Below are 22,758 nucleotides of genomic sequence, written 5' to 3' on the forward strand. Positions count from 1 at the left end.
ACACATAGTTAGGCCTACATTCCTAGGTACCGATTGCTGGGGCATCCAGGTGAAACGTGTATTAAGCATTACCCTGGTAACATGAGATTCTCAGCGGTTCGAGGGAACATGTACGTGTGTAGGCCTATTAAAGGGCCTATATGAATACTATGAGGGTGCATATATGTACTATATCAATACCGTGGGCGCAATAATACATTTTGTTGTTATAGGGCCAATGAAGCCTAAAGTCAACTATTCTTGCTTTATAAAGACGGTTTATTTGAAAAGATCGCACTGCGTTTATGGTAGGTGAGAAATGAAGCTAAAAAAGAGCCGTACATTCACGATGATGCATATAAAGGCATGAAAATATTCTTATCCCTGGCATTTGGTGGGGGGGGGGGGATATGGTGTATTACATCCCCTCCACCCATTTTCATGGGGGGATATATCCCCCCTTCCCCCCCCCCCCCCAGGATCGCCGCCCATGATCACGTGAATAAATGTTAACCTTCTACAGCAACTCTCCGTATCAACAGCTCTCATCCAATTATACGACACGCCCCTCATTCTTTGTGGAAATTTGATTGGTTGATATCGTTGACGCTCTGAATTGAGCTTTAGGTTGGGCTACGTATTATATGAGTATGAAATAATAAAACTAAGATAACAAGATGAACTAGTTAATCATTGTGCATCAGGTTCCTATCAGTTTGGGATATTTTTGATCTGCCTTCATTTCTTGGAACGAAAGTTCTTGGGGGAAAAAAACCCCGAAAAAGCCGGAAGAAACAGAAGGGATAAAGGTAAGCTGACATTGAATGCTTATATTTGTCAATATCGTTTAGAGTGACCCTGAAGAAAGACTTAAAATCTAATTCAACATTTTCCAGTGTAGTTTGTTTGGTCATAAATTGTCTTGCTACTATCTTTTGAAACGTATCACCGTAAGTATTCACCATACCAACAGTGGAAACGACAGCACGTCCCTAAGTTGTTTTGCGACGACTCGCATGATCATATAATGTTTCAAGTTTGTAACCCGAAATTTCCAGTGATTCGAGTACAAACTTACAGACACTTACTGAAACTTATCATCAGAGACTGTTTCAATCACAGATATTTTTTTCATATAATACAAAGACAATTTCGAGGAGTATTTTAAGATGCTCAAACTGCAATAATCATGCATGGCAAAGATTCTAAGCCTACTACGATTTTTTCACTAATTAGAGAATATTTCAGTAATTAACGCGAGACGATTCGAATATAGTCGGGCAACCCATTCTTGGGTCTGCAGCACACACAAACAGTGTTAGTTAGGAGTAACATATCAACTTAGTGAAAGATTTAGTGAAATTTAGTAACATATAAATTTAGTCAAACACGAATTACGGTCACTGTTCTTTTTTTAAGTTTTCGACTAACGACTTCAATACGTCGTTTCAGATTCCTTGAGACAATAATTTCGTCCATATTTCTACAAATGCACCGAACGATCCGAACCATATACCAGCGTAGCCTTTTTTTATTTCAAATAAATTTGCTATAAACTGACTACATTTTTATTGCAGGAGGATTACATCGAAGTTCTTTGAACAGATTGTCTTTTTAACAACCATACCCCTCACCATGGCTCCTTTGTATGTTGGTATTGTTGTTTTCATGCTTGCTGTCGGCGTTAAGGTAGCAGATCAGCTGCCGGATAAATGCACTGTTGAATGGGAAATCGACTGGAGTCGACAACCACCAGAACTGTCTATGGTAAACACTTTTGACCAACCCGGTGAAATCATAGCAGGAAAGGAACCTGTAACTTTTTCGGGATTGTTAGAATTCGTTGGACTTTTATGGAACGCCAACTCCCCTCTCGAGGTTGCCGGCTTCGTATGCAAGGACTATGGGCCATACATCAACGCATTGTTGGACGAAGAAATGTACGGTTCATACTCATACGGCTTTATGACCAAGGATATGTTCAAGGCAGAGTGTAATGAAGTTGTTTCATCACTCAGGGACAGGTTAGATTTCGACATTAACGAAGATTGTATCAGTTCAATAAATGGGTTTGAAAGCCAGATAACTGATTTGGTAAGAAATATGGTAGCCTTTGACGAAATATGTCCAAACTTCGATGAAGATAGCGTGAACCTGGATTTCATCGAACCAGAATGTTCACTACTAGCCATTGCCATGAATAACATTTTCGATCTGGCGGATAAAGCATCACAAATAGCGTTCAGTCAGTTAGATTGGCTTGGTCCTTCCGCGTTCTCATCAGATCTTTATGGCTTTTGTTCCGAATTCAAACTATTGAGTACTATGCAGATTGATGACATTTTGGACCAGTGGAAGGCAATGGAAACGTTTTTAGTTGCTAGCGTTTTGGAATACTTCGACAAATATAACGGATGTGACGCCTTAGATGACTCCATTCTCCAGATTATTGACAAAGCTCTGTTTTCGGATCAGAAGCGGGGTCTCTGTGATAGCTTAGCAGATACTTCTTCTGCTGAAGATTACAAGGATCTGGCGGCCGACATTGCGGGAACTTTGTTTTCAGCACCTGTCGATAAAGAGCAGTGTCTTAATGTCTTGGAATTTGTGGATTTGGTAGAGGTGGTGGATTCGGACAATGCCCTATCGATACATAAACTAATAGAATTGGTAACGAGTTTTGATCTTTCTGCGAAGGCTGATCGACAAGTTTTCTGCACCTGGGTCACTCGATCTCTTTCTAGCGAATATCAATACACTCCATCGGCTTACTTCTTTCCCGCTGGCGAGGATTTAAGTTCCTGGACTCCATTTGTCGAACCCGGAGTTATACTGCCAGATTTCACTTTTACGGATGCTGTTGACGTTTTGGGAGCCTTCTCCAGATCTAACACTCTTGCAGATGGCGCAGTCGTGCTCTGCACTGTACTCGAACGTTTTCTGACGCAACTTTCAGGAACGAATGATGCGGAGCTCGTCTGTGATGCATTCCGTGCCGGCGATACAGCCAGAGTTGAATACCTATGTCGGGATGTGCTGATACAATATTACGGAAGTACAGATTCCATGTTGCCTTCTCTGAGAGTTCTAACGCTTTGGGATTTACTTGTAATTCAGGTCGACATGGTAAGAAAGCTCTTCAACTTGCAGTCTGTCAACCTGAATGAAGTCTGTCAAGCCGCGGATGACTTCTACAAGTCCGATAACAATCTTCAAACCATCGTAACTGACACACTCAGTGCCTATGCTGCTGAAGTGCTGCCAATTGTTAACGATATATGCAATGATTATGATTCGGTCATAGAGTTTCTTAAATCGAATTCGTATCTCAGCGATGACGAATTCGCAGATTATGTTGATGGATTTTCTCAATTAATGTTAACACATGTTGGGTTTGCTAACCGCAATGATCTTTGCAAGAAAATCTCCAGTGGGGTCTCGGCATCGACTGGTCGTGCAGAGGACGAGTTAACTTCGTTCTTTGTGCAAGAAAGCCTCAGGTTCCTGACGGATGAAAGACGTTGCGTTGACGTAATCGAAAAGGCCTCACTCATCATGAGAGAAATCACTGGTGAACACCTTGCCATATACATGTATGAGGTCACTGGTTATGACGATGCAGCAACTCTTTGTCATTCTACCGCCTCATTCTTTGAGGACGTATGTACAGGTGAGACGTAAACAGTAATAAAAGTAAAAAAATTGTCGAATTGATCAAAATAATCATAGAATTATGTAGAGCACAGGTGGGCAAAAGTGCGCAGTCTGATACTCTCTGCGGCTGCGAGAAAAAAAAAATTAAAATTCATTTAATGCGGCCGGTACAAAATATCACAAATATGTCCTGTAGAAGTTTTCAAAAATGCCAAGGTTCGTTACATGTACATTGCGAATTAAGAACTTCCTGAGATTGTATTTGACCACATGGCGTAAGATTCCCATTTCACTAGATACCACCAAGTGCTGTGGTCCGCCTGTAAGACACAATTTGCGTGCGGGTCCGCCGGCAAGATCCATGTAGTGCCCGCCCCTGATTTAGAGGTGTACTTAGGTTTACTCGAAAATCGACGAGTGCCATCTTCTATTAAAAATTTGGTTTCGACTCCTACATAAGATATCATTAGGGAGTTTTGAGTTTTTGTTCCTGTTTGATCAACGGTGAATTTGGATCAATTATACTATGTGAGATATCTTGTTCATGGCAATATTGTGACTCAGTTGTTTCCTTCATAATGTGCAGTTAATATGTTACCTCAAACAGGTATGTAGCGTATACATATGAAACAGGATATGTATTTTGCACTGTTTAGGTAACGTTGTAACGCTATCCATTTTAAGGACAAAGTAATAGAACGAGAAATCCAATGCATTAAAAGAGGAACCATGTCCTTCTGCAAGAGTACGATACCCAAAACAACGCGACGGTATCATACTGATAATAAAGCACATATTAAAGCAGCATTTTGCGTTTGGTCGCCGTTTTCTACTTTTTTGACATGTCCGTCGAGTTTTTTTACATCAATCACAAAACAGCAAACTAAGATATTAGCCAAGTTTTTCTCTGCCAACAACGTTAATTGGCGAGTAATTAAGGATATTTTCAGAATATGAGAAAACTGTCCACGACAAATTCCACACATCAAATTAATCGCATACACTTCCCCCAAACCCACTAGTTTGAATTCAACCAATCAGAGATGCAGCTTTAGCTATGAGCCGTTGCTAAAAATAGATTCAAGACTTTGCGTTGGTACAACCAGGGAGTTGTTCAGGAACTCCCTGGTACAACTGCCATATAGACTGTACACAAATCAAGGATGGTGTTGTATTACGTTATGGTCAATGACGTTCGTAGTGTTTAAATATTCAAATTATGGGCGAGGTTTATTGGGATCCCAACGGAAAATATCTTGGAGAAGTTGCAAATTTTTCGACTTTCATGCCGCCATTTGAAGTAAGATTTAAATAGATAAGCTAATTATGTATATCGTTATGGCATAGTGGAGTCGGTGAGGTTGAGAAAAGTCATAGAAAAGGACGCAAAATGCTGCTTTAAGTTGGCACACTCTTAAAGATATATGTATACTATAGTTTATTTGTAATATCGGTCCTCCAAACTATAGTGTAGTAATATGCACTAGTTTATTTGTAATGTCGGCCCTCCAAACTATAGAGTATAGTGATATGCACTGGTTTTCTTTACAATTTCGGCTTTACAAACGAGTCCATGAAGTTGAGGGTAAGAAATCCGAAAAAGTAAGTAGTCAGGACCATTGACAATGTTGTAAGCACACGAAATCTAAGATTTACGTATCCAAAGTTTCTGTTTTGTTTATTTTCGATTAACTTTCCCTGCGGAAGTTTATCATGAAAAGCTCTATGAGGTATAATTATATGTTTTATTTGACAACGTTTCAAAGAGTTTGACTTATTTGATGCATTTTTGGTAGTTTCATGTGAAGTTAGGTTTGCAGCGAGAAACCTTCCAATGTTAGTGTATCAGAAGCATTAAAGGAGCCGTCCACATGAAGAAGCCTTTCAATCTTTAATTTTTTCTGAGAGTTCCAACATTTATAGCTAGTTTGTGATTTTATCGGGCATTGCTTCATAAGCATTTGTCTTTGTATCATTTCCTTTTTAGTTTAGACCTCCATCGAGAGGAATACAATTATACAACCCCTTTGTCTTTTCATACAGATGGAAGTGCAGCTACTCTTATGCATGTCTCTCCATATGTGTTGGTTGCCGCGGTAATATCATCCATATTGGCCAACTGCTAAACTGGTAAGTTTAATTTACCTTAATAAGAAACAATTCAAATAAACTATAAGTACCCCATAATTATAAATCCTATGGTGATTTAAAGTAAGGAGTTCTGTACTCGATATGATGGATGTATAACCAAACTACATTTTGAGGGTGAGCAACCATTGTAAATCATTTTGACAGCAAATGCAATGGTGGCAACTATTTGAGTCTATACGTTGACTGCCATCGTGGGCACTCTAGTGTTCGCGGTGATTACCGTAAAAATCCCCTCATATGTATCTACCGTAGATCCAGGAGGAAAGAATGAGTGAGGTTGTAGGTGTTCCTTTTGGCTAACACATTTCTGTTTCTCACTAGCAGATCTTGAGGGCATATAATGGCAAAGTAGAATTACATAGAATGACTCTTCTTTCTTTCAACACCATCACAAAGTGGCGTACATGTTAGTGGGGTATAGTAGAAAACCGCGCCCTGTGGGACGCGAATATTTTTTCCCCAAACTGAACTGACACTGAAATGATTTCCTCGATTCTAATTGGCTCTCAGCGAGCCAATAGGTTTCCGTACGTATACGTTTAAAGGACACAGACTTATCGACAAATGCCTTTTTGGTGTACACTCACTGGCTGGCACACACTCGCTCGCCGTCTTCATGGCCACTGCATATTCGACTAGGCCTATCATGATTCATTGACTGAATACATGTTGAATTTGATTATAAAACTATTGAAAGTATCGCAACTCCGAATGTACACAAACACCTCGTACATATGTACATCGGCTACATGTATACAATTACAAATGCTCTGTTTTATTGTGCTGCATACTATACACAGAACAATAGGCTACATTACATGTGTTGTGTAGAGAGGAGTCAAGCGAGTAAACAAACGATCGAGGACCGCCTATAATGGGCGCAGTAGTTGGGAGTAGTTTCTTCATTGTGTTAAGAACACTATATACTTTCGTTCATATATACCTACCAAAAGTTTTGGAAATTTGTTAATGTGAATATCTTGAATATTTTCGTGTTGATCATACTGATATCGACAGAGTATGGAGGGATCCATATTGAATACCAAAGTATATCACGTGCTCGCTGAGAGCCAATCAGAATCGAGGAAATAATGTCAGTGTCAGTTCAGTTTGGGAAAAAAATATTCGCGTGCGGGACAACGGTAATACGGTAGCCCAAATGGACCATTGGTCATTTCAAATTTGTTCACGCAATATAGACTAATTTAACTCGTCAAATTTGGGATCTTTTCTCAATGACTTCAAATATTCCCTAGAAAATTCAAATGTTATCGCAAAACATTGATTTTCCTGGGACTTTGAAAGCTTGCCACCTCATGTCGACTGTTTTATGTCAAACTTTCTACTTTCAATATGGACATTTTGAGAAAATGTTGTAGTATCTTGAACTTTTGATTTTTATCTTGAAATATTAGCAATTTTAAATCCGGCTCTATTACTAAAACTATGGACTTTCGTCGAGATCATTTAAATACCTGACACTCTTTTCTCATAATGAAATTATCCATCTGAAATGATCAAGACTGCCTCGAAATGCATGCCCAGTTTAGAAAAGTTTGTGTGTGCGTCGCTGAAGGTTAAGAAGCATCCTCCCCTTTACCACCTACTATTCAAAGTTGGAGAAGAGTGAGTTGCCCTCCTGGTGCCAGTTCTCACCCCCATCCCCACTCCCCCCCCCCCCATAACACAGATATAGCGTGGTTAAAGTTTTTCTGCCGTTTACGTTATAGAGTGAGCTAATTATTTGAACAGTTTTATAAATGCAAACAGAATAACAACATGTAGGCCTATAGCATAAAATGATTTTTTTTAAATACCTCCATTGGATCGTGAAAAGTGTTTTCTTATCTTTACAGTTTTGCCATGGAAGCCAGTGCTATGTTTACTCAGAATTCACCATATACTTAGAATTGCAGGAAATAGCCAAGTTTATCGAGAAGTATATAACACTCATTTTTATATTAAACGACTTTTGCTCATGAAATGCCTACTGTTTTTACTCATGAAGTTATTTACAGTAGAAACTTGGACATGAATAAATCATTTCTATATTCAGTTCAAGGAAACTTATTTGTGTCTGATAAGCAACTGTTATCTTGTATGATGTAACAGACACGACATATATTTCATCATGGTTCCTCTTTATATGGATTTAAAACAGAAGTTGGAATAATAGTTATTTAAAAAAAATGATGATTTCCGTAATCGTTTCCGATCATTTCCTGGCAGGATGGCAGAGACAGAGGTTAAGCCCATGGTATACAGCACATACATTGTAGCAATATGAATGAGTATGGCCATATGCACAGTATAGTACTGCATACACGTTGTACTCCACCTAGCTTGGCATACGTGCGTGCAGTATATGCACATACATCTGAAAGTAACTATAGGATTCTCCCCTCATTACGCAACGTACCAATATGTGATTCATTTCTTACGTTGTTTCTAATATGAATAGAGGGTGATACCTATTAGCTACTATAATTTCTTTTTGGGGGTGTGGGGAGCAGGGGCGGATTTTTATTTTAAAGAATAGGGATTTTCCAAGTTTTATTTTGAGCAGAGGGTATACAGCACATGCATTGCAGCATTATGAATGAGCATGCGGTATGGCCATATGCACAGTATAGTACTGCATACACGTTGTACTCCACCTAGCTTGGCATACGTGCGTGCAGTATGCACATACATCTAAAAATAACGTAGGATTCTCCCCTCATTACGCAACGTATCAAAATGTGATTTATTTCTTACATTGCTTCTAATATGAATGGAGGGTGATACCAATAAGCTACTATATATTTTTATTTGGGGGGGGGGGGGGGGGATGGGCGGATTTTTATTTTAAAGAATAGGGATTTTCCAAGTTTATTTTGAGCAGAGGGTATACAGCACATACATTGTAGCAATATGATTGAGCATGCGGTATGCCCACATGCACAGTATAGTATACTGCATACACGTTGTACTCCACCTAGCTTGGCATACGTGCGTGCAGTAAGCACATACATCTAAAAATAACGTAGGATTCTCCCCTCATTACGCAACGTACCAAAATGTGATTTATTTCTTACGTTGCTTCTAATATGAATGGAGGGTGATACCAATATGCTACTATATTTTTTTTCGGGGGGGGGGTGGATTTTTACTTTAAAGAATAGGGATTTTCCAGTTTTATTCGAAGTGTTGAACACTTACGGCAAATAAGCTAGTCGTCCGTCGGACAACCTGAGCAGGGTTTTAGGTTGTACAACGTGATCTTTGGTCGTCTCGGACGATCGTTAAATTTGAGCCCTGCATAAGTCAGCAGCTGGCATGCTAAAAAATATTCACAGTTAAATCAATAACCTTACAATTTTATATGCGTTTGTTTTGGTACATTATATATGTCTTTTTTCAGTCGAAAATTTAATCTAACTTCTCGTAACTTTAATTAATTAATGTATTTGTCAGGATTAAAAGTTATTATCTATCGCTTATGCTTGATCTTGTTACTATTTCTAAAAAGTTATCTATCAAATGTCCATTGAGATCAAGTCTTAGATTCTCAAGTTCAGGGTTCAATTCGATACTGTATAATTGCATTTCAATTACATTCTCCTGTAAAATTGATAATTTGGTTACATTTAAAGTTTCATTTTTTTTTAAATAAAATCATATAAAAAGTGATATTCTCTGTATATTGTCAGATACAATGGCACCAGGGGGTGCACTCCGTGCATTCATAACACTTGCGTAATACGCACTCAATGACAGTTATACACAGCCATGACATTTTGGCCTATCATTTTATGCTCCATTGGTAACGTTCATCGAACTGTAAATAAATTGGGATATTCCGGAATGATTCTCGATTCATTCATTTCTATACATCTCTTGTTAGAAACACTAGTTCCCTGCCATTAAAACCAAACTAAACATCTCAATTGTGTCTGGGTTTTTGCTTTAGTTGAGTCTCGTCTATCCGATATGTTCAGTGATTAACCTTCGCCACGTGTCGCGATCTTGCGCAATGTTTATTGCTTCCTCGAAATTGTTAATGTTAACGTCCTTAAATTGCGACTTTATTTTTCCTTTCCAAGCAAGGTAGTCACGGGCCTTCCTATACTGGTTTAGCCGTAGGTCTCAATGCTTCAATACCTTAAAGCAACCTTTGCTGGAGCGTCCTCCTGGAGTCTTGCTACATGACCGAAAAATCTCAATCTTCTATGTGCGACTATGGATGACCAAGGTGTTTGGTTGGTTTCATTGTAGAGCTCATCGTTTGATAACCAATTGTTATTGGTCCATCTAATGTTGAGAATATTACGAAGTAGTCTCCTTTGAAAAGCGCCAATTTTGCGATCAAGATCCTTCGTGGTGCCCCACAGTTTGCAATTGTACCAAAAAAAAACTCTTTAATAAAGCCTCTAAAATCCCAAGCTTAATGTTTCGGCTTATGTTATTGCTTTTGAAAATACTTGACAGTGTGTTGAAAGTATCGTTGGTTATACCAATTCTTCGGTTAATATCTTTTTCGGTCCCCAGCAAGCTTCCAACATATTTACACTCCAATATACTACAATATAGTAGTCATCAATTTACAGTGGCGTAGCCAGCGGGGGGGAATGAAATGTTCGCCCCCCCCCCCACTTGCCCCCCCAAATGGAATTATTGACTGAGAAAAAAAAACTTGAATGCACACTAAATATGTTGCTGGGCCTATGTGCATATTACCATGGTTTTTATGCAATTTTTATTCTTTACCTTTTACCTAATTCTCTATCTGCGAAATTGGGTGGCCAAAATAAAAATCACTTTCATGGGAACATTGCCTTGAAAAAGAATTTGACCCAAGCAGCAGCGCAAAAAAACGCCACTGTCTCTGTATTGTCAAATGTGGAAACGGGTTGGCAATTTAATGAAACGGTCTCCGCGGCACTCACAAGCGGAGGCTACGTTCAGTTTATGTTCACATGGTTATCCCTGATCCCTGGATTGTGTTCCGAAATGATTCACATGTGAGTGACGTGTATGGCAGAATGAATATCACAGTATTTAACAATTTGCTTTGTGACTGACAAGTTTTGCTACGCCTACGCGACCAATCGCGCTGTGTTTCTTTGGTTAGGTACATTCAACACAGAACTAGCCTAGTAGTCTATATACTGTACGTTTGTGTTTCCGTACTGAGCTCATAGGGCGCGAAATACATTGTAAAATGGCATCAGCTAATAAGAGTGGTCTTGAATATTTCTTTAGATTTCTAATTAGATGAAACCATCTCAAGAAAAAGATGATAGTCACGACTTAGGGAAGGGGGGGGGGGGGGGAAGAGGCCAAGACTAGATCTAGGCCCGAAAGGAATGGAAGGTGAAAGCACTGCCGGTACTGACGATGCGGATCTCCCAGAATACGTTTTAGCCGAACAAAGTGATAACACAAATTTGATTGAGGAGGCGGATCATGATATGCAAAGGCGATTGCCAGCACGGCTACGTGACAGCGTGGTAACAGAGCGGTTAATGGCAGAGGAGGATACGTCAACTACGAAGGAGAGCATCAAGATACACGTGTTCTATCTGATCGTCGATACCAGCACCGCGGAAATGAACAAGCGCTTCTCCACAGAAAACTGCCAGATCATGAGAGGGATTCAATCACTGAATCCAGAGAGTAAGGATTTCCTCTCAATGGGAAGCGTCGAACAGTTTGGCCAAGTTTTCGATGCGACTCGCATGGAAGACCTCAAACACGAGGTTCCGCAAGCACAGAGACTCCTCCAGCGCAAGTTCGCTAACACGGGAGAGACGCCACCACCCAACCTTCTGTCGCTGACATCGTTTCTGGAGCCATATAAAGATGTCTTTGCAGAGCTGTTCCGCCTTTGTAAAATTGCCATTGCCAATCCGGTATCGAGTGCTGGATGCGAGCGCAGCTTCTCAACATTGAAGCTTGTCAAAACATATCTGCGGAACACAATGTCAGAGTCGCCTTAGCGATCTCGGAGTTTTACATATCGAGAGGGAACTGTCCGGGGGGGGGGTCAATTTGGACGAATTCGTCGATAAGTTCGCAGACAGTCATCAGAATAGGCGAATTAACCTTCGCTAGACTGTTTGAGTGAGCCCTAGACAGTGCAAAAGAAGGGCCCGAAGGGGGAATGATAACATCTTTTGTTGATTGGGGGGGGGAGGGGGGTGGTTACACTCCCAGGCAAGTCAGATAACATGCTGATCATCTTTGAATACTGACAGAAAGAGCATAGTCTATTCAGATTTTAAAGAGAATTATCGATGACTTTTCAGTGATCTGTTTTATCGTTAATAATACCTATATGTGGAAATAACATAAAACGTCGGCTAACTAGAGTGACCATCTGTACCCTACATTGCTGACACAATACCCGATTTGCCACAGTTTGTCATGCAAACTGTTTGGTATGTCTTTTGTACTAGCTTAGTCTGCCCCACCAATCAGACCCTTCGCCCTCCCCCCCCCCCAATTGCCCCCCCCCCCAGATGGAAAAGTCTGGCTACGCCACTGTCAATTTAGCACCTTCGTCACTTTGCAAAATCATTGCACAGTGCTGTATCAAACTGCAAGTGTAGCATATTAAACAAATATCGTGAAAATGCGTCTTCTTACATTCTTGCACCCACAACTTGTACAAAACAGAGCGTTTAAAATTAACTCATATAAAAATCAGCGCTCAATAAGTCTTCCATTGAATACTATGGACTTGTTTCAAACACTGTCGGTAAGCTTAGAACCTCCGGCGTATCAATTTTCTCCAGTAACGAATGTGACAATATGGAGCTATAGTATCAAAAATCAGTCTTTATGTATTAAGGATCGGCAAGTACCACGCCGGTTTGGCCATTTTACTTAACGCTTGCGTCGAAACCTGAGTTATAACTTTCTTTACGGGTTCGTAGACCAGTTTTGAAGAAAAAAAATCGTATTTTTTATTGGACCTACGTTCCTGTTTGGTGTGGTCATTTTGGACAACAAGCATTCGCTCATTGCTGACGTCCAACCTTTCCAATCCCAGGGTGTAATGTTATCAGGACAGCCGAATATAATATTTCTGGAAATATTGAAATTTGCTGAACTGGAATGCTAATTCTATGCAAGAGATGAACGAACTAACATACGCCCATTATGGACCCTATATCTACGCATTATGGAAACGGTCAGGTCCGAATGTAATGCCGTTATAATGTTTTACCTGCTCCTGTATAGATCTGGGAATGGTAAAAGGTCCTTTTCTGAGGGCAAGTCGTGGAACAGTCTTCCCCCAAATTTGAAAAGCTTGCCAAATGTTAATATTTTTAGACGCAATATGAAAACTTATATATTTTCTTTAGATGTCTGATATTTGTTTGTCTATCTTTTGCCGTCTTTTGTGTGCATTTGGATGTTGACCGTTTTTCTACTGCGTTATATTGTATATGTATATTTGTATTGAGGGCCCTAGAAACTTGAACAGTTTCTCACGAAACAGATCTTTTGGAGAAGTTTTCGCGTATATATTGCATTCAGAGTCTTAGACTGGCTGGGACCCTCTCCTTTTTTCTGGTGATATTTATGGTCTTTGCTCTGGGTTACGACTTTTAAGTAGTATGACAATTGAAAACATTCTCAATGAATTGAAGAGTATTGCGAGCGATGTAGTTGCTGATGGGCTTGAACATTTCAATCAGTGGCGTAGGAAGGTACTTTTGAGTGGGGGGGCTGAAGATTGATGGCCGGCCTGGGGGAGGGGTCTAAGGGGAGGGGGACACCCCCTCCCCTTTGGAATTTTTTGCATTTCCAGGTGGCCTCAGATGCAATTTGGTGCAATATAGCACACTTCAACACCCACTCCGTTTTGTAAACTTAATTTTGTATTTTCACCTGGCCTTAGATGCAATTTGGTGCTCCAAATGAGATTTTTTTTCTCATTTGGAAATGAAAAAGGGGTTTTCTGATTTGCGAAGCGGGGGGGCAGAATGATACTTCCGCCCCTCCACATTTTTCACTGGGGGCTGACGCCCCCCCCCCCCGGTTCCTACGCCCTTGATTTCAATCAATACAACGGTTGCAGTACAGCTGTAGATTACAGTGGCGTAGGAAGGTACTTTTGAGTGGGGGGCTGAAGACTGATGGCCGGCCTGGGGGAGGGGTTTAAGGGGGGTTTACACTGGGGGGGCTGGCGCCCCCCAGCCCCCCCGGTTCCTACGCCCTTGGTAGATTATGATATTGTGCAGATAATCAATCATATTCTTTTCCCGAATCTGAGCGATGGCGGTTTTGTGTCATGCCCTTGTGCCATGCTTGGGCCAAGTAATCATTTTCCAAAACGTTATTAACGCTTACTTATTTAATTTCCCAAATGATAATTTTTCTTTATTAGGAACTATGAATTTATGATTGCAAAAATTTAATTGTTTCTGTATACGTTTGGTAAATAATAAATCGCTTAATTAGATGGCAACCTCTATCTTCGAAAACTTACTAAAAACAAAACTAATTAACATGAGCTTGGTGAATTGGTATTTTCAAAGTTAGCAGTCTGTTACCACAAGTGATTGATTTCTTATGAAAAAAAAGGACTTAATTTTTGTATAATAATTAATGGTGTATACAATTGATAACTTTAATACGAAATGGGCTGGTTGTTCTTGGTGGCCTTCACTTATAGATCTTGACAAAAATAACAGTCGAGATGTAATTGTTATTACATATGATTCGCTTATATTTCTCACCAGCTTTCATACATAATTGCAAAAACATTTAACAAACCTTCACAATCTTCTTCAAATCTTAACACTTCCACACATTTGATTGGACACTCATGATGGACAAAATACCCAGCAGCACATGTGAATTAATTGAAACGCATTTGCTTTTTTTCTGTACATTTTTAAGCAGTGCTGTTTATCTTTAATACTGATTTCACAAACGAACGATGTGTTGCCTCATCATGCTGGATTTGTTAGCTATCACATTACACAATGTACGAAATAAAAAGGCTAAACTTACTGTAGTGCTTGTAATACTTTATTAAAGTAACTGACTTATTTTTTATTAGTCTGTGTTCCAAAATAATTGAAACAAAAGCAAAAACAATGTATTGGCTCGCATAAATTTGCACGTTAAACATACCAGACTGAGTGAACCTTATCATAACGTTATATTCTTTATGCGGTTTTTGGAATACACATCAAACAATGTGTGTGTGAATGGGTTTTTAATTATTATACCTATTTGATTGCTTGTGTTCATGTTAAGTGGACTTATTTGCTCACCGTCACACAGTTTGTCGACGTGTCTTGCAAAACTTGAACACCATTACACCATCCCGTCTGAATTCCGAGTTGGTACTTATAAACTGTACAGACAGATGTGGGAAGAGACGTTACTACATACTTCAATCGATGTAGGTCTTCGGCAATCAAATTATAAAAAAATATATTTAATCTTAATAAGTTTCTATATCTTATGAAGATTTAAAGTTGGTACTCAATCACTATTTTGCACGACTGTTCTGTCTACTACATAATATTCAAAGATATATTTACAGTGGCACTTAACCTTTCCCTTTCTTCAAATACAGTATATATATTACATAGCATATCTCAATAGTTTATCGTATATAAATATATATAACATAGCATATCTTAAAAGTTTATCGCCAAACATCCTGTGTTTGTATTTTGGTTGTGTGCACACTCCTTCCAAACACAACATTGAACACAAACTGCTATAATAAAAAAGGCAAACTGCCAAAATTAGAAGTCTGGAATTTACCTTACGTGTTTGAGCGGATAAGATCTACTCTACATTTTGAACACGAGGTCAGTTTAGTATACACATGAACATAAACCATGAATCCTTCATCAAGAAATGAGGAAGCTCATAGCCTAATTGCTTGATTACATCTATAAAAACATAGCCCAACCAGGCTCGGATAAACCCAATTGTATTTTCATGCGTTCTTTTAAGTCGACTAACTATTCTTAATCTTGTGACGGTCTTCAAGCTGTAGCCTTTTGAAGACCAAGGCAACGTATTTTAGCCTTCCGAGTTCCGACCTCTTATGACCTTTGTAGCCTTGTGACTGACCATATCTCGAGGCTTCAAGGGAAAGACCAAATTTGTGCCACTCAACATCTGTACAGTTCACATCTCATTAGAACACCAGCATATAACAAACCCTATATTATCACCTGTTTTTGTTTGAGAAATAAGAATTTTATCCTTCATCTATTACAGTATGCCAGTTCATATTTCTGCTGTTAATGAGACCTCCAACACCAAAAAGCACTTTGGGCTTTGTCTTCTTTACTGGTGCATTGACTCTATGTAGGGCCTCGGATAGTGGCATTATATTACAGTGAACTAAGGGATATATGGTAAAATTATTCCCTTGGTTCTTGTATTCCTGCTTTAAATAATTAATATCATTAGTCACATTTTCATAGTCAAGTCTTTCATTTTCTTTGCTTGAATTTTGCTTAGATGACACTTTAGAGCAGTCGCTCTTAGTTTTCCCTTTCACATAGTTAGAGGGTATTCTGCTACTGCTGCCTCGGTCTCCTTTGGGCTTTTTGGATTTCATCATCTCATCTGCAGGTGATTTTCCTCTGTTTGAATTTGTGTCCTGCTGCTCTTCTATTTGATGATTATCCATACTGTGCTGAGACCTGTAAACGGCAAAAGAGCAAACACTATCATAGCAACTGGCCACATGGCTAGAAGGTGGCTGTAAGTACGTTCCAACACATAAAATAACATGGGCTTCTATGGTTACTACAGTATACTGTACATGACAGTTGGCAGGTAGATTAATAACACATACAACAGCATGGGCTCCTACAGTGACTACAGCATAGATAAGAGTTGGCAGGTAGATTGATAACATATTGTACATCAGGGATGAGACTGAGCCGGGGGAAAAAAATCTGAAATTTATCGATCGCCGTCCTGGGGGAGGGGTTTAAGGGGAGGGGGTGTCCCCCTCCCCTTTAGAAATTTTTTGTCAGGTAAGGAGGGCTTAGATGCAAAATGGTGGACTCTAGATGGAATCTATCACATCAAGTAACTCGCCAAAAAAGTGTGGAATTTCTGCTTGTATAATTTATCCATTAGCTTTTTGAACCAAAAAAAGGCTTTTTTGCTTGCTTTGTGCTACTTGATTCCACCACTGGTCAAATTCGGTGTTCCTTCCCTTCACAGTCCAGCATGTTCGGCAAAAAAAAAAAAAATAAAAAAAAATTAAATAAAAAATTAAATAAAAAAAATAATAAAAAATAATAAAAAACGCGAATTACGAGAAAATGAGAAGAAAAAAAATCGGAAATCCGCGTTTCCGCGGAAGAGTCTCGTATTTGTATTTTAGATCCTCCTGCAAGCAAGAAATTGCGAAGAAGCCATCATTGGCTTATCAAAGCCACAAGCTGACCGAAGTCAGTCACTAAGATTCATATTTAACGTCCATGATTATGAATTGTCAATTGTCAACAACTTTGTACCTGGACGACAAACATTAATCTTGGAGTGACTCGAACTCGGGACCTATATTCAATATTAGATTAATAACACATTCAATAGCACAGGCTCCGCGCTCCTACAGAATAGATTACAGTTAGCAGGTAGATTGATAACACATTCAATATCATGGGCTCCTGCAGTGACTACAGCATCGGTCAGTAATGTTATTAGAGAAAAAAAATTTAAGTTTGCATCCCAGCAAGCCCCCCACAAAGTTTGCGTCCCGTAAAAATAAGCTAGCGTCCCGATTGAACACCAATTGCGTTTATCGTTTGACCAACTTTTACTAGTGTAGTTGTAAAGATGTGATCGTATCACTACCTCTACTTAGTGAATGTTATACACAATATATAGAGCAGATGGCTCAGTGCCTTAGCTTCGCTGTTTGACAGAGGCGGCCCGGCCCACACATTCTTTCGCCCTCCCTGACGTTTCAACCAATTTTACATCCCCCCCCCCCCCTCCCCTCCTTCATACGACCTTGTACTGCCCTACTCGCCAACTCCGTAGTAGCTCCAACAACTAACTCTTCAAAAATCCCAGTACCTACAGTGTGAATATCTCTCGCTAAATTGCACGTAGTTCATTGTACAACTACTGCACATACAGTAGGCCTACATACTTTAGGCCTGTTCGAGCTTAATTTTAAACACATTCGCAAATCCTCAACACCTGATCCAATATTTATCCTGAGCTCTTTGCAAACAATCGTCTATACGAAAATTACAGTGCGCCTACAGTATGTGAATAGCTTTTTACGCAATGTCAATTAAAAAATATCAAACATCATTGTTCTAAAGTACAGTAGTTTACACATGAATGTTGAACCAAAATAAAATTTTGGAACATAGAGATGTAACCACATTCAGTATTCACTTCCCTCAGCAAGCTTTCACTCACATTTGTCACAACATGAAATAATTGGCTCCATATAGGAAAGGCAGTAATATTGCAGGAGACAACATATGTCAGTTCATTTACATTTACAGTAATATTGTGACTTACCTGTACTGTGTACTTCTCTTCTTGCGCTGCTTTATGGCAGTCCTCCCCTCAGGCCTTTCTCTCGACTTAAAACATTTTCTTGGAGACTGCCTTCCAGGTGCATTTGTGTGTTTCACTGGTGATGAAAAAATCTCTCCTTCATCTTCTTCATCATCAGAGGAAGAGATAATAGTGACAACCCCATCATCTATTCTCCTCTTGAATGCAGAAGTAACATCTTGGTTGTTTGTCACAGAACTTAAAAGAGAAGAGACAAATATTAAGAAAGAAAGCAGGGTGAATAACAGAATATACTACTGTATGCAAATACAAGTTGCAATGACACAATATTGTTTAAGAGCTTTATAACAAAGTTATGTACATATTTGTATGTACTGTACTGTATGATCTGCAATAAGAGGGGGTAATGGACATCTTCAACATTGCAATCTCTTTAGTCAAAACTAAAGCTGCAAGGCAGTGCTGAGACGCTCTTATTGAAACAAGTGTTTGAATGCCACCATGTCAAATGACCACACAATAAGATAACGTACAGACTAGATTAATACAGCTGCGAGATTACTGATAAGTCAACTAATAAACCATTTTGTTGTATTCTCCAGCAGGAAATTTCAATTTCTTGACCTCATGACACTTTATATCTAATGTGAGCCATAATATACTTAAAATGTTACTCACTAGGAGAGCCTAACTGCAGTACCAATTATAACGTTGGAAACTCAAAGCAAGATATTAGATTATTCAAACTCCAAGCAAGATATAAGATTATTCAATCTCCAAGCAAGCTATTAGAATTCAAACTCCAAGCAAGATATTACTATTATTCAAACTCCAAGCACGATATCAGATTATAACCTGGAATGATAGCTGAGCCTCAGTGATATTTAACAATTTAAAACAGTTAAAAGTTGCCTAAAGTCATCATTTAGGAAAAGAGAGGCTAACTAATGCAAGGAACACAAGTTTGCAGATACATGAACCAAATCCATGCCTCTCAGCTTTGCCTGCCTGATGCCTTCTTCTCTCATGATGGGAAATAGGAATGCACCAACTTACCAAGTTGTAAGCTGCATTCTGAACAACTTTGGGTAACATGAAATGAATAAAAGCAGAGGGTTGTGGAATAACTCCTGCACATTTAAAGGGTGTGAAGACTCGCGCAAAAAGAAATGTCTAATGTCAGTAATCTGACCTAGTTTCGAATGAGGTGTAACAGAAGTGTTAGACACCACCATCGATCCCAGAAAATACACACACAGCCTGCTACCGTCGGTAATTAGTCACTAGTGTACAGTCAGTACCTACAGCTGCGGTCAATACCCACAGCACAGTGTACAAACAATACAGCGATGGACATCTCAGGTCCAGCTAAAGATAACAAGGTATCACGTTTCATTACTGTCTGCATTTTGTAGCGACAAGAAGGAAACTTCACTTGCAAGCAACGGAAGGTTAACTTTTTCAGAGCGCGGCACACGATTTGGGGCGAGTCTTCAATGCCTTTAAAGGGAAGGAAATGAGTAACGGAAAAAAGAAGAATATCCCATCATCTTGACGTGCTATGTAGGTTGAAACTAACTTTTATAATAAAAACTCATTAATAGGATTCAGTTATGACACACTTTTGTCTCTTTGCGGCCTTCTTTGTTCACATAATTACTCAGATTGTTAAATTGTCTCACTGTTGTACCTGCCAGATGTTCTGCTTTGGTCTCTTTGAGCTTGCGAGTGCTTCACTGGTGAGGAATGAATTTCTGTAACATCGTCTACCTCTTCTTCATCATCAGGAGTAATGGGTATGAGATCCACTGCCCTGTCAAAAGTGCAGCACATCAAGCACAAGCATACAAAGTGGGAATAGAAATCAAATTGATAGATTGTGCAGAGTCTTTCACAAGACAGTGATTCACTATCATCTATGATTCTTTTCCTTTTATATTTTGAGCCAAAGTTTGACAGTCTTACTATATAGCCAAAAGCACTCAACGCAACTAGTCGAATAGTTCTACATGTATGTCAACAAACTCAAACAAATAGTATTTGAGTGAAATTTAACCTACATTTCCATTTCTGTTCAGACTCACAGGTGCTGCCAATATTGTGTTATAGGAGGAGGTATATATTTATAAGAAAAGTTCAGCAATTTTGAGGGCCCCACAATTTCCAAAGTGGACACACAGCATAAAATTACATCTTTAAGTTATTCTTATTTTTCTTTGGTCTTACATGAAAATGAAATACTGTATATACTCTCATATTATCCGTTGTTTGATACCCTAATATTAGGTATCAATTTTCACAGATTTCAGCAAATTTGTGTACCCATCCTAAAATACTTCCTTGAGTTCATTCAGTGGGCAGGTTTACTAAAGCATTGATGATCTGATAATCCTTCTAAACTGTTTCAAATGAATAATATCATTTATCAGTTCTAGAGATTTCCACTAAGTTTTGTAGCAAATTTCCAAGTCCTATGCATGCATGTTTGACTTGATTGATTAGACTGATTTGGGCGTTCAAGTGCATACTAATCTGGTACCAGATATGATAGTTGATGCTGTATCAACTACCAATCATATAGAGCTTAGCTATTTCCTTCAAAATACAACTTTCTCACAACTTTGGATACACCTGTGTTGTAACCAATGTATACTGTAGGTATTGGAACCTATACCTGTGAAGTTTGGTTTGAAGATCTGGAAGGTTCTCAGTTGACAATCCTTCCAATTGGGTAACTTCTTGCATGTCTGTAACAAGGTAATTACTAATGTCATTTTGGCGGACCCCAACTGCAGTTGAGAATGAGGAGGTTTCTTCATCTGTGAGGTTTGTTGGCTGCTTTCTTGCCAAAATTGGTAAACACTCAGAAAGACAAGGCTTTTGTAAAGTTCCAATTGAGTTTTTGGAGCCTGGGGCTTTCACACATCGTTTGTAGCTATAGGAAAGACAGAAAAGTAGAACCACCCTATAAATTATTGTGAATTGAGCAAACACAGTTAACACCACAATGAAATATTATTCATGAGTTTAGCATTTTTGGAATTTTTACTGTTGATGTGTCCAGTCTCCAGCAGTAATTGTTTGGCCAAGTCACTCCAGGACGAAGGACTATTTAAGGTCATACCAAACGGCAGCTGTACTCACACTTGCACTGTGAAAATGGATATCAAAAGATGCATACTGTACACTCGGTCAGTACATACGTCAAGGAACACAAGAAGTATTTTATAACTTTAGTCAATTGAAGAAAACTTGTGGGCATATTCTATAAACATATTGTAGGTCCCTTATGTTTAAGTATATAAACTGTACAATAAACAGTAACCAACCCAATTTTTATTACAAAAATAAAACAGCTTTATTTATAGTGCACATGAAGAAAAAGGTAAGTTAGTTAATGATGCTTGTTAAAGGTCTGGTATTCATGGCTTTGCCATTGATAGCCTAAAAATTAATATTCTAACATTATTAATGTTCAGCCATGGGACTAGGTTTATAGCTGAGCAGGCTAGGAAAAGGACGTGCCATAGTGCCAGTAGCTCTTTTGTCTTGCATTTGGAAAAATGAGTGCGGCACAGTAAAATGGGAAGCTGGGTTTGGCCAAGGCTCTAACTTAGCCTTCTCTAATGTTAGGCCTAGTATTATATATCCTTGCATATATTTCCATAACTTCTTAAATAAAGGGTATTAATTTAGAATCCGTATAGTACCATTTGGAACCTTACCCCTTTAATTTATTCCAGCTAATCATTCACGCGACGCACCAATTCACTGACTTTTATTCTATTGCTTTGGGAGACAGAAACAAAGCCGATGTGAGCACACACGTTCAGCCGGATTACAGTATACAATTGTTATTCTGCCGATTTGAAGTAAGCTTTCCCATTCATATGGTACGGATTCTAAAGTTAGGCCAAATAAAGGCCTAGACCTAGGGTCGAGAGTAGGGGCTATATTTCCTTTCTATCAAACGAAAAGGCATAGCCTACTACTTACTAGGCATACAGTAGACCTAGACTTTCCCCCTGAAATTCCAATCAAATCTTTTGCTATTCTTGGTAACCACTGGCGTTTCAATCGATGTGTTAAATTCATATTAGCCTAGTACTACTGTAGTACTAGTGGTATTACTTGTATTGTTTTCACGTCTAATGTACAATAACTAATCTACAGTAGGCTCTGGCCTAGCTTAGGCCTAACTTAGCATGAAAAAGTGCTTTATATTCAAGAACAATACAGTAATGTTACTCACATATTATTAAATTTAACAGACAAGTGAAGTTTTTCGAACGGATCCCCCATATCCTGATAGCTAACACTGAAATAAAAGTCCCTAAACATACGACATGAATAGCTTTTTCATATGCGAAAAACACCGGACTGAAACTGGTTTCTTGCGAGTACCAACAATCACAGAAGTTAGTGTAGATCAGTGATCAAAACAAATCA

The 22,758-nt window shown here is 38.9% G+C and overlaps 2 protein-coding genes across 4 annotated transcripts; one reads left to right on the plus strand and one right to left on the minus strand.

Annotated features, from left to right (window-relative positions):
- Positions 1-627: 627 nt before the first annotated feature.
- LOC139962113 (uncharacterized) lies at positions 628-8,906 on the plus strand. Of its 2 annotated transcripts, none has more exons than XM_071962016.1 (4): positions 628-788; positions 1,557-3,649; positions 5,677-5,763; positions 7,641-8,906. In XM_071962016.1, the coding sequence occupies exons 2-3, from the start codon at positions 1,615-1,617 to the stop codon at positions 5,757-5,759; spliced, it is 2,118 nt and encodes a 705-aa protein (XP_071818117.1). In that variant the 5' UTR covers positions 628-788; positions 1,557-1,614; the 3' UTR covers positions 5,760-5,763; positions 7,641-8,906. The 2 variants fall into 2 exon arrangements, with proteins under 2 accessions (XP_071818117.1, XP_071818127.1); XM_071962026.1 differs by lacking the exon at positions 628-788 and adding an exon at positions 789-929.
- A 5,576-nt stretch (positions 8,907-14,482) lies between these two features.
- On the minus strand, positions 14,483-22,729 carry LOC139962143 (uncharacterized). Of its 2 annotated transcripts, none has more exons than XM_071962089.1 (5): positions 22,562-22,729; positions 20,984-21,244; positions 20,000-20,117; positions 18,310-18,546; positions 14,483-16,457 (listed from the first exon to the last, which is right to left on the minus strand). In XM_071962089.1, exons 2-5 carry the CDS (start codon positions 21,126-21,128, stop codon positions 16,007-16,009), a joined length of 951 nt encoding a protein of 316 aa, XP_071818190.1. In that variant the 5' UTR covers positions 21,129-21,244; positions 22,562-22,729; the 3' UTR covers positions 14,483-16,006. The 2 variants fall into 2 exon arrangements, with proteins under 2 accessions (XP_071818190.1, XP_071818182.1); XM_071962081.1 differs by having other exon boundaries at positions 20,000-20,122; positions 22,562-22,703.
- Positions 22,730-22,758: the final 29 nt, after the last annotated feature.

Source organism: Apostichopus japonicus, chromosome 3 (genome assembly GCF_037975245.1).
Source record: "Apostichopus japonicus isolate 1M-3 chromosome 3, ASM3797524v1, whole genome shotgun sequence".
NCBI classification, from domain to species: Eukaryota; Metazoa; Echinodermata; class Holothuroidea; order Aspidochirotida; family Stichopodidae; genus Apostichopus; species Apostichopus japonicus.

Bases quoted from the DNA above. Each gene is read 5' to 3' on its own strand.
- LOC139962113 (XM_071962016.1), top strand. From the start codon at position 1,615: ATGGCTCCTTTGTATGTTGGTATTGTTGTTTTCATGCTTGCTGTCGGC. The intron at 3,650-5,676 runs GTGAGACGTAAA...CTTTTCATACAG, and splicing joins CTTTGAGGACGTATGTACAG to ATGGAAGTGCAGCTACTCTT.
- LOC139962143 (XM_071962081.1), bottom strand. From the start codon at position 22,650: ATGTTTAGGGACTTTTATTTCAGTGTTAGCTATCAGGATATGGGGGAT. The intron at 20,123-20,983 runs GTATAGGTTCCA...CACTTTTGACAG, and splicing joins CTTCAAACCAAACTTCACAG to GGCAGTGGATCTCATACCCA. The intron at 16,458-18,309 runs GTAAGTCACAAT...TGCCGTTTACAG, and splicing joins AAGAGAAGTACACAGTACAG to GTCTCAGCACAGTATGGATA.